Source organism: Salmo salar, chromosome 01 (assembly GCF_965601325.2).
Source record: "Salmo salar chromosome 01, fSalSal1, whole genome shotgun sequence".
Classification (NCBI taxonomy): domain Eukaryota; kingdom Metazoa; phylum Chordata; class Actinopteri; order Salmoniformes; family Salmonidae; genus Salmo; species Salmo salar.
The window spans coordinates 25170049-25187860 of record NC_138291.1 but is presented as its reverse complement, the minus strand read 5'-3'; the positions used below and the strand labels follow the sequence as shown (position 1 = coordinate 25187860).

At 42.7% G+C, this 17812-nt stretch overlaps 2 protein-coding genes across 2 annotated transcripts in view; one reads left to right on the top strand and one right to left on the bottom strand.

Moving 5' to 3' along the window:
- The window catches only part of LOC106581430 (TOG array regulator of axonemal microtubules protein 1), a 33777-nt gene extending 29411 nt beyond the window's left edge, over window positions 1-4366 (top strand). The window contains exons 18-22 of the mRNA XM_014163521.3: window positions 728-843; window positions 1083-1263; window positions 1482-1701; window positions 1786-1872; window positions 2184-4366. Of these exons, the coding sequence (XP_014018996.3) occupies window positions 728-843; window positions 1083-1263; window positions 1482-1701; window positions 1786-1872; window positions 2184-2443 (864 nt within the window). The 3' untranslated portion in view covers window positions 2444-4366. The remainder of the gene's footprint in view (window positions 1-727; window positions 844-1082; window positions 1264-1481; window positions 1702-1785; window positions 1873-2183) is intronic.
- Window positions 4367-8586: 4220 nt separating this feature from the next.
- On the bottom strand, window positions 8587-17194 carry LOC106577446 (coiled-coil domain-containing protein 28A-like). Its single transcript, XM_045694438.1, has 5 exons — window positions 17179-17194; window positions 16895-17086; window positions 16566-16732; window positions 8779-8801; window positions 8587-8641 (listed from the first exon to the last, which is right to left on the bottom strand). The coding sequence occupies exons 1-5, from the start codon at window positions 17192-17194 to the stop codon at window positions 8587-8589; spliced, it is 453 nt and encodes a 150-aa protein (XP_045550394.1).
- Window positions 17195-17812: the final 618 nt, after the last annotated feature.

The window sequence follows — 17812 nt, the reverse complement described above, 5'->3', positions numbered from 1 at the left end:
CTTTGTGAGACGCAGAGTAGGTGAATGGATGATCTCCGCATGTGTGGTTCCCACCGTGATGCATGGAGGAGGAGGTGTGATGGTGTGGGGGTGCTTTGCAGCTGACACTGTATGTGATTTATTTTAAATTCAAGGCACACTTAACCAGCATGGCTACCACCGCATTCTGCAGCGATACGCCATCCCATCTGGTTTGCGCTTAGTGGAACGATCATTTGTTTTTCAACAGGACAATGACCCAACACACCTCCAGGCTGTGTAAGGGCTATTTGACCAAGAAGAAGGGTGATGGAGTGCTGCATCAGATGACCTAGCCTCCACAATCACCCAACCTCAACCCAATTGAGATGGTTTGGGATGATTTGGACCGCAGAGTGAAGTGGGAACTCCTTCAAGACTGTTGTGGGAACTCCTTCAAGACTGTTGGAAAAGCATTCCAGGTGAAGCTGGTTGAGAGAATGACAAGAGTGTGCAAAGCTGTCATCAAAGCAAATGGTGGCTACTTTGAAGAATCTAAAATAGAAAATATATTTTGATTTGTTTAACACTTTTTTGGTTAGTACAAGATTCCATATGTGTTATTTCATAGTTTTGATGTCTTCACTATTATTCTACAATGTAGAAAATATATATTTTTAAATACATTGAATGAGTAGGTGTCCAAACCTTTGACTGGTACTGTACATTTGTGTGATCTATGAGTTACGTGTGTTAATGTGTTCTGCAGGGCCTGGGAGAGATGCCCCAGGACACCCCGTCAGCCAGGGGCCGGCGTTCCCACCCTGGCAGTGGGACAGTGAGGGCCTCGTCTCTCAACAGGGAACCACACAAAGTGGTAAACAGGTGGGAAAACGCAACACCAACTGAGACATGTAGCACTATCCATACTATCCCTGAATTTAGTCTCTCATCAAGTCAACATCCCTTATATACTGAACTGTTATGATTGGTGTCATGGCTAGCCTTGCTGTTTGTCTATGCATTAGCACAGTTTGTGTCAATGAATGTAGAGTTTGTTCATGTGTGTATCCATCAGTATGAACTCCGTCTCCATGTTTTACCTACTGTTTGTGTATCTGCAGGGAGTCTGGGCAGTACAACGGAAGACCTCAAGCTCACAGCATTGCAGACAAGATCGAGTACATCAAGCAGCTCACAGCCCTGCTGGGTTCAAAGGACTTTAGAGAGCGCATCAAGGGCATCGACCAGCTAATGGTGGACTGCGAGCACAACCCCAACATGGTCATCTGCAGTATCTTTCCGGTAACTGATGTCAGCTGAACAAAACTGGATATTTTTTTGCCTCATATACCCTAAGCTGCTAAAGGCCGAAATCCTCTGACTATCACAAAAAATACTAGCTATACATTTTATTGACGAAATCAACCATGCAAAGTTCCATAGATAAAAGGGCCTGTGTAAGCAGGTCATAGTTGAATCTGTAGTAATGCTTCTCTCATCCCTCTGTCCTTCTCTCGCAGGTGTTTGATGCCTTTAAGGCCAGACTGCAAGAGTCCAACAGTAAGGTCAACCTGTACGCTCTAGAGTCTCTGCAGAAGATTGTCACTGTGATGAAGGATAACCTTGCCCAGGTAATCTACATCCTGGTCCCAGCCATCGTGGACAATCACCTCAACTCCAAGAACAACGCTATCTACACTGCTGCTATTGGAGCCATCCACACACTCATCCAAAACCTGGGTGGGTGTCTGATGATGTTTCCCATCACATCATCTGGTTTGAGGCTTGAACGTAGCTTGACTTTGTGCTTGACTTTGTTCACAGATAACGCTCTCCTCCTCCAGCCCTTCTGCACCAAGGCCCAGTTCCTGAGTGGTAAGGCTAAGGTGGATCTCATAGAGAAGGTTGCAGGTATGTTCACTGAAATAGTTTGCTTGAGATATTCCCTTCAGTACCTAAGTTACGTAGATGACACTTGGTAAACTTCATTTGGCTTTTAACATTTTGATTAGGATCTGAGTTGACAAAAGCTGCTAAGCAACAGTGCACTGGCAACTGTCTTTCTGCCTGTCACCCAAAGAGTCTTTAGCCTCTTAAAAGGAGGGAGAAACAGATGTCAGGCCCATGTGCTCTCAGCATTTCATAAGTTCCTTGTTACAACGTGTTTGACTCCTCATCCTCCCACCTCCCTCCCTCCTCTCCTCCTCTGGTCTGTCTTTCAGATCTGGTGACAGGATTATATCCCCGTAAGCCCCAGGTGGTGGAACAGAAGGCGTTACCCCTGCTGTGGCACCTCCTGGGCACATCCAGCCACAGCGGCACTGTCCACGGCCGGGGTGGCAGCGTGCGGGGGGCCACCTCCAACCTGTGCCAAGCCCTCTACACCCACATGGGGCCTGGGCTGGCAGAGTTCGCCGCTTCCCAGCCTGCCAACGTCCACAAGAGCCTCAATGAGCTCATGAGGACCCTCTCCTACCCCTGAGGGCCCCTCAGAAAACACAACCTTCAAAACACAATCAAACCCCCCCCAGACAGAAGAACAGAAACACCGACCTTCCTTAAAGACAGAGATGTTCTACATTTCTGAGAGTGCCTGCACTTTTTTAACGTTACAGAGTATAGAAAGTCCTTAAGATGAGAGCCCTTAAATCAACCCTCTTCTCAGCGAGCTATGGTGTCCTTTAATAAAGGAGCACAGACAGACAGACAGACAGACAGACAGACAGACAGACAGACAGACAGACAGACAGACAGACAGACAGACAGACAGACAGACAGACAGACAGACAGACAGACAGACAGACAGACAGACAGACAGACAGACAGACAGACAGACAGGCAGGCAGGCAGGCAGGCAGGCAGGCAGGCAGACAGACAGACAGACAGACAGACAGACAGACAGACAGACAGACAGACAGACAGACAGACGGAGACTTCAGCTGTTGGCATCAGGTCTTACACTCTCAACAACCTGCTCTCTTTGCACTTTGAAGAAGTCGCTCACTATCATGATAGTTGTCGTCATGAGTATGGCTTGGTATGTATCGTCATATGATTGTTGCTGTAGTTTTTTATGAATCTTATTGTACGCAAATCAGAGACAACGTTATGAAGAATATAGATTTGAAATGCACAAAAAGGAAACGGGACCTGAAAGATGTATATTTTAGGTGATTCATTTGATGTGAAATTTCTAAGATGTCTTATACAGTTGTTTTAAAGATTTGTCAGAGTAAAGATTAATGATTACAAATTATTTGTATAGCTCAAATGTGTGATTGCACAGTATTAGCCTAATCTGTATGCTGTACGATGTTGCCGTATATAATGTATCTATTGTATATGGTTTGTAAATCTTATTGTAACAATTTGTTGATGAAGTGGTGTTCTGGCATGTCTTAGCATTTTACTTTTTGCATGACCAAAATGTACTGATGTGATCAAAAAATATATTTATATTTTTGTTAAGGAGATATATATATATATGTGTGTGTACACTGATGCCTAACTCAACTTTGGGTGTAAACCAATTATACTGGCTGAGTGTAACATTGAAAGCATTTATCTTTAAACTAACGACTGATATAGAGACGGTGAAGCCCAGGTCTGTGATTCTGTTTCAGTATAGTGCCAGTCTTAACGTAGCCTTTCACTATTCTATGTTTAAATTATATTGAACTTGTTTGTTAACAAGATGAAAGACCGACTGATATTTAAAGTGTTTATTTCTATAAACCATATGCTTTGTTTTTTAATTTATTTACTTTATTCCTTCACATCTTTATTGTAAAGAAACTTTCCTATAGTATCATTGTAATGCCTCAGCTCAGTGTGGTTGGCCTTGTGTCGCCCAAAGGGGGAAAAGAGGATATGTGTGTTCCTGGTCTTTAACAGTCTTGAGGAAGAGGGGGCTGTAAGGTAAGGATCTATTTCCAATTAGTGGGATTAGACATGCAAGATTGAGCATCTGAGTCGGTTATTAAAACAAGACCACTGTCACTGATTTACATGATTTACTTTTATTTACATGTAAATAAATACACAAATTTGTTTTGCAGGGTTACATGACAAATGATAGCAAAGCAAAAGATTGTAGAAAATGTCAAGTTCCTTGAGAAGATAGTTCTCATTGACATACAGTACCAGTCAAATGTTTGGACACCTACTCATTCCAGGGTTTTTCATAAATGTTACTATTTTGTGAAGACATCAAAACTGAAATAACACATATGGAATCATTTGGAAACCAAAAAAGTGTTAAACAAATCAAAATATGTTTTATATTTGAGATTCTTCAAAGTAGCCACACTTTGCCTTGATGACAGCGCTGCACACTTGCATTCTCTCAACCAGCTTCATGAAGTTGTCTCCTGGAATACATTTCAATTAAAGGTGTGCCTTGTTAGAGGTTAGTTTGTGGAATTTCTTTCCGTCTTAATGCATTTGAGCCAATCAGTTAGGGGTGAGGGTGGTATACAGAAGATAGCCCTATTTAGTAAAAGACCAAGTCCATATTATGACAAGAACAGCTCAAATAAGCAAAGAGAAACAACAGCCCATCATTACTTTAAGACATGAAGGTCAGTCAACCCAGAAAATATCAAGAACTTTGATGGTTTCTTCAAGTGCAGTCGCAAAAACCATCAAGCGCTATGATGTAACGGGCTCTCATGAGGACCGCCACAAGAAAGGAAGACCCAGAGTTACCTCTGCTGCAGAGGATTAGTTCATTAGAGTTACTAGCCTCAGAAATTGCAGCCCAAATAATTGCTTCACAGAGTTAAAGTAGCAGACACATCTCAACATCAACTGTTCAGAGGAGACTGTGAATCAGGCCGTCATGTTTCAATTGCTGCAAAGAAACCACTACTAAAGTACACCAACAAGAAGAGACTTGCTTGTGCCAAGAAACACGAGCAATGGACATTTGACCGGTGGAAATCTACCCTTTGGTCTGATGAGTCCAAATTCAAGATTTTTGGTTCCAACCTCCGTGTCTTTGTGAGACGCAGAGTAGGTGAACGGAGGATCTCTGCATGTGTAGTTCCCACCGTGAAGTATGGAGGAGGAGGTGTGATGGTGTGGGGGTGCTTTGCTGGTGACACTATGTGATTTATTTAGAATTCAAGGCACACTTAACCAGCATGGCTACCACAGCATTCTGCAGCAATACGCTCTCCCATCTGGTTTGCGCTTAGTGGGACTATCATTTGTTTTTCAACAGGACAATGACCCAACCCACCTCCAGGCTGTGTAAGGGCTATTTGACCAGGAAGAAGAGTGATGGAGTGCTGCATCAGATGACCTGGCCTCCACAATTACCCGACATCAACCCAATTTGTTTAACACTTTTTTGGTTACTATATGATTCCATATGTGTTTTTTTCAAAGGTTTGATGTCTTCACTATTATTCTACAATGTAGAAAATAGTAAAATAAAGAAAAACTCTTGAATGAGGTGTTCTAAAACCTTTGACCGGTCGTGTATTTTGATTTGTTTAACACATTTTTGTTTACTACATGATTCCATATGTGTTATTTTATAGTTTTGATGTCTTCACGAAAGAAAAACCCTTGAATGAGTAGATGTGTCCAAACTTTTGACTGGTACTGTATCCCCCCAGGGGCCAGTTTATTAGGTACACTACCCAATTCACAAAAAATGGTTCACTTCTACAGACAGTGCGTCAGGTGCGCAGGTTCCAGTATGCGCCGGTAATAGCCAGCCTCCTGGGCTTGTCACGCACGACAGTGTCTAGGGAGGTGATCACCAAGGCATTTGTAGTTGATCACCAAACATTTCTGTAAAAAACAACGATAAAGCCTTGTGTTTTGTGCTGTTGGCGTTAGGTGCACTTGATTCAGCAGCCCTAGCACCGGGAAGGCAAATTGTGAGCATTTTGAACTATTTAATGTGTCTGAAGGTAAAACTTTGTGTACCCGGCAGGCCCAGACAGCAAATCAAGTACACCTATAGGCCTACCGCTGGCCAATCATAATGCTTAGATCACTGTGTCTGCACAGTTTCCTCAAGCCATAGGCTGGAAAAAGAAGCCTCGAGCGCACAGCAAAGATGATGACTTGAGACTCAATGAACACAGCAAAGAGCTGCTATTTTAATAAGTACATTCATGTTTAAGTTCTTATTCAGCACTGTCAACATTTTGTTCAACACTTTTAGGCCTATAAGCCATAAAATGCGTGTTCCCGATTTCCCACTAATGCCACTAACACTACAACCAGCACTGCAGCTGTAATGAATGAGTACAGCCAAGTGTTTCCAAAGCTTGCATTGTTATTATTAGCGGCTTGTCCTTTTTAATATCGAGGAATATTTCACTGTCTCTGATCGGTCATCGGAGTGATAACATGAATCGCCATCAGCTGGAAGATTGTGTCCTCTTTTCTCAGCGGAGGGAGGGAGGGAGGGAGGGAGGGAGAGAGGAGGGAAGGTGAGTTGGGTGAGAAGCAGCCTCAGCAGTGCTGTCACCCTCCCACCATCCCCTGTCTGAACATCAGATGCAAGCCATCAGTTCAGTAAAAAAAAAGCTAATGATTATGCTCACTCAGCTGTGCCTCACAACAAAATATATATTACCAGTGTAATGGTCTGAGAAGAACAACATTGTCAGGGCAATTCAAGCATTGCCAATATGCAGTGATAATGTATTGGGCCTATAGCCTACTGTACAAACCTCATTGCTACAGAACTGTTTTTAATACGCTAATTTTGCATAGGTTTTTTAAGTCTTTTGAAAACAAATCTGTGAGGTAGATCTCGGCTTGCTTTTGGACTCAGAAGGTGATCTTGACTCAGAAAAGGTTGGTAACCACTGGTCTAGGGTTTACCATCAATGGTGCGACAAACAAAAAACATCCAATCAGCAGCAGTCCTGTAGGCGAAAACAGCTAGTTGATGAGAGAGGTCGAAGGAGAATGGCAAGAATCGTGCAAAATAACAGGCGGACCACAAACAGGCAAATAACGGTGCAGTACAACAGTGGTGTGCAGAGCCTTATCTCTGAATGCACAACTCGTCGGTTCTTGTCACTGATGGGCTATTGCAGCAGACGACAACACCGGGTTCTACTCCTGTCAGCTAAAAACAAGAAGAGCCGACTCCATTGGACACACGATCAGAGGAGTGGAAAAACATTGCTTGGTCCGACAAGTCCTGGTTCCTTTTGCGTCATGCTGATGGCAGAATCAGGATTTGGCGTAAGCAACATGAGTCCATGGCCCCATCCTGCCTGGTGTCAACGGTACAGGCTGGTGGCGGTGGTGTAATGGTTTGGGGAATGTTTCCCTGGCACACATTAGGTCCTTGATACTAATTGAGCAACATTAAACAGTGTATCTGAACATTGTTACTGACCAGGCGCAGCCCTTCATGGCTACAGGGGGTCCATCCAGGTACGAGATGGGTGTACCTAGTAGAATGTATTTAACAGGTCTTCTTATGGGACTCAGGTCCATTGGAAAAAGAGCTAGGCTTGGCAAGTTGAAGTAAAACAAAGGTGTCTTATCTTAGACTTTTTGATGAACCAAAGAGAATTTGTCTCTGGTCTCACACACCACATGCATAACTTTTCAAAACTAATAACACATTAATTATCTTATACATTTGTATATCTTTAAAAAAATATATATTTAACCTTTATTTAACCAGGTAGGCCAGTTGAGAACAAGTTCTCATTTACAACTGCGACCTGGCCAAGATAAAGCGAAGCAGTTCGACACATACAACACCACAGAGTTACAAATGGGATAAACAAACATACAGTCAATAACACAATAGAAAAATCTATAAACAGTGCGTGCAAATGGAGTAAGGAAGTAATGCACTAAATAGGCCATAGTAGCGAAGTAATTACAATTTAGCAAATTAACACTGAAGTGATAGATGAGCAGATGATGATGTGCAAGTAGAAATACTGTTGTGCAAAAGAGCAAAAAAGTAAATAAAAACAATATGCGGATGAGGTAGGTAGTTGGGTGGGCTATTTACAGATGGGCTATGTACAGCTGCAGCGATCGGTAAGCTGCTCAGATAGCTGATGCTTAAAGGTAGTGAGGGAGGTATAAGTCTCCAACTTCAGCGATTTTTGCAATTCGTTCCAGTCATTAATTTGTTCCAGTTCCATATAATATACTAATGAATGTGTCATTAGTTTTGGGTCTCGTGTGGCTCAGTTGGTAGAGCATGGTGTTTGCAACGCCAGGGTTGTGGGTTCGATTCCCACGGGGGACCATTACGGAGAAAAAACTGTATGAAATGTATGCATTCACTACTGTAAGTCGCTCTGGATAAGAGCGTCTGCTAAATGACTAAAATGTAAATGTAAATGTTTTGAAAAGTTCTGCCTGTGGTGGACTCAATATTCCTTCACAAAAGATATGGGCTACCATACAATATCTACAATAAGCAGAACTTGTGCTATGAATGTGGAGTATTTGTCTCTAGATCACAGATGATGTGTTTGACACCTGTTTGAATCAATCGATCAATCATATACAAATCCTTATCTAACCAGGAGCTCTATGTGGCCCAGTTGGATCAATATCATGGAAACCTGTCCTCGTCGTTGTGGGATGATGAGCGATCTGCCATCCTAATCTTCCTCGTCAATGTCCAGACGTCTTGGGCAGGTCCTGGTTTTCAGCCAGGTGTATTTTTTGTCTGGACACAAATACATTAAGGATCCAACACAGAACTGTTAAGGATTCAAGCTAAACATAGATGATTCAAAGCCAGTGTTTTCCCTGGTAAATCGGGTGAATCCCAGAGATTGCGAGACAACATTTAGAAAAGAATACATTGAGCTGCTGAGTTGTTTCATCTGAGGGGGAAATTAAGATTATGTAGTCCCAGGGCTTTGTTACGTGTTCAATACTTTTGTATTGCCTTTATATAGGTGTTATTACGAACTTGTTGCAACATTTTCATTTTTATAGTCCCATGTTGGGGTAATCAGAGTAAAACTTAATTAGATAGTCTTACAAGTATATAGTATAGGCTTACAGAACAATAGCCTACAGAATGCTAGATCATTACACGTCATCTCACCACATCAATCATTGTATCACTGTTAGTAAGCCCTACATCAGCTCAAATAAGTAAATTCTACTAGCTAATATACACAGCAGAAAATTCATTTTGCTACATTATTGCTTGTTGCTATGGCTACAGAGTATTCTTGGCACCCATATCTCTAATGAGCTGAAGGGCTTTCGCACCACACTCACACTCACACGTACTGTACACTCACACATACCACACCACAGCAGTGGATGCTACAAATCAAACTAACAATGGACACATTTCACATTTTGGGCCTGAGGTCAAACTGTCTGGTCTGTCAGTGTATGCTGCCTCTCCACAGCCAACTACTGCGTGCCTGGATAGGATGTGAAAAGCATGCATTATCACATTTTTGGACTGGATGTTGTCCAAAAGACATCAGTGTGATAGATCTTTTTTTTATTCAAGAGCATCTGCTAAGGATGTAAACATGAATGTGTGGGAACAACCACATTCTGCTTATTTACAGACAGCATGTAAATAACCATTGCCCTTTTTTAAATATTTTTTATTTAACCTTTATTTAACTAGGCAAGTCAGTTAAGAACAAATTCTTAATTACAATGATGACCTACCAGAAGTCAAAAGGCGCGAAGCAGCCAAAACTGTCAGTAAGAGTGTCCATGATTGAATCTTTGAATGAAAAGATGGAGATAAAACTGTCTAGTTTGAGTGTTTTTTGCAGCTCGTTCCGGTCGCTAGCTGCAGCGAACTGAAAAGAGGAGCGACCCAGGGATGTGTGTGCTTTGGGAACCTTTAACAGAATGTGACTGGCAGAACGAGTGTTGTATGTGGAGGATGAGGGCTGCAGTAGGTATCTCAGATAGGGGGGAGTGAGGCCTAAGAGGGTTTTATAAATAAGCATCAACCAGTGGGATTACAGGTATACAGAGATGACCAGTTTACAGAGGAGTATAGAGTACAGTGATGTGTCCTATAAGGAGCATTGGTGGCAAATCTGATGGCCGAATGGTAAAGAACATCTAGCCGCTCGAGAGCACCCTTACCTGCCGATCTATAAATTACGTCTCCGTAATCTAGCATGGGTAAAATGGTCAACTGAATCAGGGTTAGTTTTGCAGCTGGGGTGAAAGAGGAGCGATTACGATAGAGCAGGTATTCCCAAACTGGGGTACGGGGGTACGACAAATAAAAATGTGTCACGTCCTGACCAGTATAAGGGTTATTTGTTATTGTAGTTTGGTCAGGATGTGGCAGAGGGTATTTGTTTTATGTGGTTCGGGGTGGTGGTTTATTTAGTAGGGCGTTTGATTTATTATTTCTGGGTTTTTGGGTAATGTTCTATGTTTGTATTTCTATGTGGTCTCTGGTCTTTTGTATTTCTATGTCTTGTTTATTGGGGTTGGACTCTCAATTGGAGGCAGGTGTTTTCTCGTTGCCTCTGATTGGGAGTCCTATATATGGGTATGTGTTTGGTTTAGTGTTTGTGGGAGATTGTTCTGTGTTTAGCCGTGTGCCTTGCAAGACTGTTATTTTGTCGTTGTGTTTTCAGTGTACGTGTTTGTTGTTTTCAGTTTTCCTTCTTTTTAATAAAGAAGATGAGTACACTTAACCCCGCTGCGTTTTGGTCCTCCATTCCCGACGACAGCCGTTACAAAATGTGATTCACATTTATTTTATATATATATACTGTACATATATTTTCTTTTTTCACATTTTCAAACAGTCCATTTATATTTTCCAACTGGTCTATACATTTATGTGAGATTTTTTTCTTTCCTGAGTAGGCTCATTTCACAGCCAAAAATAAAATTAAACCATCTAGTGTTCAGTGAAATAACAACACAATGTCAAATACAGTAGCCTAGTCAAACAATTAACATCCAATCACATTAACCGTTACTTTCTCGCGGGAATTCCACTAATTCCACTAATGTAGCAAAACGTAGCTGCTGCTCATGTTAGTATCTGTACTGATGGTGCAAAAGCCATGACAGGGAGACATAGTGGAGTGGTACCGCGCATGCAAGCAGTTGCTCCCGACGTCACTTGGGTACACTGCAGCATCCACCGAGAGGCTCTTGCTGCCAAGGGAATGCCTGACAGCTTGAAAGACGTTTTGGACACTACAGTGAAAATGGTTAACTTTGTTAAAGCAAGGCCCCTGAACTCTCGTGTATTTTCTGCACTATGCAATGATATGAGCAGCGACCATGTAACGCTTTTACAACATATAAAAGTGCGCTGGTTATCAAGGGGCAAAGTACTGACACGTTTTAATGAATTGAGAGACGAGCTTAAAGTTTTCTTTACTGAACATAATTTTCACTTGTCTGACCGCTTGCATGATGATGAGTTTCTCACACGACTGGCCTATCTAGGTGATGTTTTTGAATTTAGGATTACAGGGACTATATTCAATGTGCAGGACAAAATTGAGGCTATGCTTAAGAAGTTGGAACTCTTTTCTGTCTGCATTAACAAGGACAACACACAGGTCTTTCCATCATTGTATGATTTTTTGTGTGCAAATGAACTCAAGCGTACGGACAATGTCAAATGTGATATAGTGAAGCACCTGAGTGAGTTGGGTGCGCAATTACGCAGGTACTTTCCCGAAACGGAGACACAAACAACTGGATTCATTATCCCTTTCATGCCCTGCCTCCAGTACACTTACCGATATCTGAACAAGAGAGCCTCATCGAAATTGCAACAAGCGGTTCTGTGAAAATGTAATTTAATCAGAAGCCACTGCCAGATTTCTGGATTGGGCTGCGGTCAGAGTATCCTGCCTTGGCAAATCATGCTGTTAGGACACTGATGCCCTTTGCAACCACGTACCTATGTGAGAGTGGATTCTCGGCCCTCGCGTGCATGAAACCTAAATAAAGGCACAGACTGTGTGGAAAATTATTTAAGACTGAGACTCTCTCCAACACAACCCAACATTGCAGAGTTATGCGCATCCCTTCAAGCATACCCTTCTTATTAACCTGTGGTGAGTTATTTACAATTTTCGATGAACAAATAAGGTTTAATATGTAAGATGGTTAAATAAAGAGCAAAATGATTGATTATTATTATATAATTATTTGTGCCCTGGTCCTATCAGAGCTCTTTGTCACTTCCCATGACCCGGGTTGTGACAAAAACTCCCACTCATTCTTATGTTTAATAAATGTATCGTATAGTGTGTGTGTGTGGCAGGCTTACAATGATGGCAAAAAACAACATTTGAGAGTGCGCTGACCCTGGTGCTAGAGGGGGTATGCAGCTGGAGGTTGAATGTTTGAAGGGGTACGGGACTATAAAAAGTTTGGGAACCACTGTGATAGAGGAAACCAAGTCTAGATTTAACCTTAGCCTGCAGCTTTGATATGTGCTGAGAGAAGGACAGTGTACCATACATCTAACCATACTCCCAAGTACTTGTATGAGGTGACTACCTCAAGCTCTAAACCCTCAGAGGTAGTAATCACACCGGTGGGGAGAGGGGCATTCTTCTTACCAAACCACATGACCTTTGTTTTGAAGCTGTTCAGAACAAGGTTAAGGGCAGAGAAAGCTTGTTGGACACTAAGAAAGCTTAGTTGTAGAGCGTTTAACACAAAATCTGGAGAGGCGCCAGCTAAGTACAAGACTGTATCATCTGCATACAAATGGATGAGAGAGCTTCCTACTGCTTTCAGCTTGTCGCGTTCTGACCAGTATAAGGGGTTATTTGTTATTGCAGTTTGGTCAGGACGTGGCAGGGGGTGTTTGTTTTATGTGGTTCGGGGTTTGTTGAGCTATGTTCCTATGTAAGAGGGGTGTTTGTTTAGAGTGTTTCGGGGTTTGTTGGGCTATGTTCTTGTTAGTTTATTTCTATGTTAGTTCTAGTCTTTCTATTTCTATGTTTAGTTAATGGGGTTGACCTTCAATTGGAAGCAGCTGCTCCTAGTTGCTTCTAATTGAAGGTCTTATTTAAGAGGGGTGTTTTTTTCTATGGGATTTGTGGGTAGTTGTTTCCTGTTTTGTGTCTGTGCACCTGACAGGACTGTTTAGTGTTGTTCCTTGTTTTGTATACGTGATTTGTTTGTTTTTCCTTCTTTTCATTTAATAAAGAGGATGAGTATACACGTCCCCGCTGCACCTTGGTCTAATCCTTACGACGCCCGTTACACAGCTATGATGTTGATGTAAATTGAGAAGAGCGTGGGGCCTAGGATCGAACCTTGGGGTACTCCCTTGGTGACAAGCAGTGGCTGAGACAGCAGATGTTCTGACTTTATACACTGAGAGAGGTAGTTAGCAAACCAGGCCACAGACTCCTCAGAGACACCAATACTCCTTAGCTGGCCCACAAGAATAGAATGGTCTACTGTATCAAAAGCTTTGGCCAAGTCAATAAAAATAGCAGCACAATATTGCTTAGAATCAAGGGCAATGGTGACATCATTTAGGACCTTTAAGGTTGCAGTGACACATCCATAACCTGAGCGGAAACCAGATTGCATACCCGAGAGAATACTATAGACATCAAGAAAGCCACGTTTTTTCAACACTTTTGATAAACAGGGCAACATAGAAATAGGCCTATAACAGTTAGGATCAGCTTGATATCCCCTTTTAAATAAAGGACACACCGTGGTTGCCTTCCAAGTAATGGGAACCTCCCCAGAGAGGAGAGACAGGTTAAAAAGGTTAGAGATAGGCTTGGCGATGATAGGGGCAGCAATCTTAAAGAAGAAAGGGTCTTAACCATCTGAACCAGATAATATTTGGGGGTCAAGTTTAAGGAGCTCCTTTAGCACCTCGGACTCTGCAGGGAAAAACTTTGTAGCGAGGCAGGGGAAAAAGAGGGAGGAGCATCGGGGCTAGTCGCATTAGAAGGGGTGGGAGATGAGGAAATGTTGGACTGACAAGGAGGCATGTCAGAGTCAAATAGGAATCCTGACTTAATGAAGTGGTGATTAAAGAGCTCAGCCATGTGCTCCTTGTCAGTAACAACCTCATCATCAACATTAAGGGACATGGGCAGCTGTGAGGAGGAGGGTTTATTCTCCAGGTCTTTAACCGTTATCCAGAACTTCTTGGGGTTAGACCCACAGAGAGAGAACTGCTCCTTAAAGTAACTTTGGCCTTCCAGATAGCCTGAGTGCACTTATTTCTAATTTGCCTGAACGAGAGCCAGCCAGCCTGAGTATGCGTGTGCCGAGCGATTTGCCAAATGGAATTCTTGAGGTGGAGTAACTCTGCCAGTTCACGGTCGAACCAGGTGCTGAACCGGTTTTTAATTCTAATTTTCTTCATGGGGGCATGTTAACAATACCACTGAAAATATCAAAAAAGAAGGTCCAAGCAACAGAGGGGATCAAGCTGATTCAATACCCATTTACAGAGGCCAGATCATGAAGGAAGGCTTGCTCATTAACGTTTTTTAGCAAGCGTCTATGACAAGTCAGGACAGGTCGTTTCACTGAGCAGCCATTACGAACACAGGCTGTAAAACAGTGATCACTAAGGTCATCACAGAAAACACCAGACTGATACCTATCAGGATTATTTGTAAGGATAACATCAAGGAGAGTAGCCTTTTCTGGGTGTTTGGAGTCATACCTTGCGGGATTGGTAATAATCTGAGAAATATTTAGGGATTGCTTTAGGACTTGGTCAGGTGATTTAAGCATGTCCCAGTTTAGGTCACCTAGCAGGACAAATTCAGACTTAGTGTAAGAGGCCAGGAGAGAGCTTAGGGTAATTAGGATACAGGCCGGTGCTGATGGTGGCCGATAACACCCAGCAACAGTCAACAAAGAGCAATTTGAAAGTTTAATGCGTAAAACCAGCAAATCAAATTGTTTGGGGACAGACTTGGTGGAGATAACCGAGCACTGAAGGTGTTCCTTGGTAAAGATTGCCACTCCACCACCTTTGGAAGATCTGTCTTGCCGAAAAAGGTTATAACCAGAAAGGTTAACATCAGTGTTCAAAACACTCTTTCTTAACCACATCTCAGTAATGACCAACATATCTGGATTGGAGCTGTGAATCCACACTTTCCATTGATCCATTTTAGGTAATAAGCTTCTAGTGTTAACGTGCAGAAAACCCAGGCTTTTTACGAGAGCAGAAGTCAGTGAAGCAGATATCAGAGCACAAATCAGAATTGGGGCTAGCAACAGTAGATGGGCCAGGGTGTATATGCACATTTCCAGATATAATCAGCAGTAATACAATTAGGGCACGACAGAGGACAGGGAGAGTTCTGCAGTGTTGATTTATAACATTTGAATGTGCATTAGATGGCAACAAGATCATATTGTACAGCAATTTCATCAGGTAACATGAATACAAAGCCGGCGAGAGGTGGTTAGAATAGGATGGGAGGCCAAGAGTCTGTGTAACCAATAGAGAGTCAGAGTCCCGAGTGTGGGAACAAACATACACTGTCCCACGGTTGGGTAAACAAGCAAGTTCATAGTCAACAAAGCACGCATGAGTCATGAGGCAAATAGCATAAAGCACAAGCGAAAAATATAACAACTCGGGGCTAGCCGTTGTAAGTTCAGAGTCACTCGCCTCAACAGTGTGTGTGTGCTGGAGGCGAGCGAAAGCTCGGAAGAGATGGGGGAGAGTGACGGGGGTACCTATAACAGACAGGGGAGACAGACCAGGGCAGATGGTGAACAGATCGTCAGGTGGAATCCAAGCAGCAGTGCAGCAGGCAACGGGTGTTGGTGTCACACCCACTTTGGAGAAGCTTTTTTCAGGAGGCAGATTCCTTGTAGAAAATTCCAGTTAGCTAGCTAACGTAGCTAGCAAGTCTCTGTCTGTCTTTTCCACATGGAAAGGGAGGTCGTTAGCTAGCTATATCTTTTCAGTATCGGCAAATGGTCCTTTACGACATCCAAACAAAGTTGTCCTGTGGCTGTTGTATTTTGGGGATTCTGTGGAGGATATATTCTCTGCACAGATGGAGGAGGCTGTGAAACTCTCCTGCCATTGTTAGGCTCAAGAGTTTTCACACCTCTCACTTCACACTTCAGTGCTAATTTCAGTCAGATTCTTTCCTAGCAGCTTGGTAGCTTAGTAGCATTATTTATTAAGCTTTATATAACAAAATTATAGAGATTATTGTATTTTTCATTTTGGCTTCAGTAAGTAGGTTCAGACTGAACGTTACTCACTCAATTTTGTGTTGGATGGTATTTCCAGGTTCCGCTGTGTTTCTGCAAATCTTGGCTTGTTAGAAGTTTTTTTTCTTGATAGTTCTTGGTAGTAATAATCCATTCAGGTAATTTTGTCCACAATCAAGGTTTTAGATATGGAATTGTGAATTAGAATGAAGGTTTTGATATTGAGGTTAGTTTCCTGTATAAGTCCTTGCAAAAAAAAATCTAGTTTATCTACATTTACTCAACTCTAATTCTATATTTTTGCAGAAGAACTCAGGAGTCCATGCTCTCTGTGTCTATTCGCTCTCTCTCTCTCTCTTTTAGCAGTCCCCTTGACTACAGTGTGGTTCAACATGACTATGATCTGGGTAAGGACAGAAATGTGGTGAGCTGTGTACTACAGTGGCGCTTATGTTGCAGAGCAGGTGCTCCAGGTTGTGGTCGGAGGCACACTTCCGCTGGTCCTCTAAAATCTCCTCCACATGGCTGTCCAGACTGAAATGTAGCCGTGCAAGCTTCTCTTGCATCTCACGCATGTGCTCCAGTTGCTCAAAGGAGCACACCTTCCCTGAGAGGACACAGCAAAGGTTATTCACACCTTTACATACCTGTATAAAATACAGAACTTCCTATGTAACCATTGCACTATGGTATAATGTAAAACAAATGGCCACATTTTCACTGAGTAACTGGGTCTCAGTATTCACAGGGTTGTCCATGGTCATCTTACCAAAAGCCTGCAATTTTATGGAGTGGAAGTCATTGAGCCGGTTGAGGAGGCCTCCCTCCATCTCTCTCACATCAGAGACGTCCATAAGGAAGGAGTGCTGCAGTGTACAGTACTGGGCCAACTTACTGGGCCCTGCTGTCTGGGGAGCCATGGCCTTCTCCTTATTGGGCCTGGAGAAAAGAAGCCAGACAACTGGAATCAACAGAAAACAGGAGTATAGCAAACATTAAGCTGGTCAAACCTGTACTCTAATACAACATTTATACAACCTCCATTTCACTGACCTGTAAAATTAGACATTGTGACTGTTCCAAACCTTGTTGTCTTTGGTGTAGCTGCTATGACCAGATATTTGACAGTCCAGCTACTCCGATGGACCTCTTGAGCTTGCCTCTGTTTTTTGGGGGAGAGGGGGTTGGGAGGCTAAGGGAAAATGTGGCTAGAGGGGAGGACAGAGCTTGCGGGAGGTTGACCGGGGGAGGAGGGGGCTGGGGGAGAAACACTTTGGGGCTCCACTTGTTGCGATTGTCCTCCGTGGCTTGTCAGTGTGAAGCCCTCTGGGTAAGATGAGTGGACCCTGCCTAAGCTTCAGGACGTCCTGTAACAACAACAAAGGTAGGAAGTCAGGATCTAGTGCTTCCCATCCCTGACAGGACTGGAGAGGGATTGGAGGATGAACATGGTGTGAGCTAAGGAAATGCATGTAAAGTACAATCATAACAGTTTCTTTATGGATTGTAGGCTAGGAAAATGGAAAATCAGGCCTAAGAGGCCAAAAGTAATGAGTGAACCACCAGCCAACAGACATTTTACTTGGTAGACCTGCTGAATGTCAAATCGATGTAATTATCTCATTTTAAAAGGTAATACTTGCTGTATCTTGAATTCTGCCAGTCAATGTAGGCTGCTACATTAAAG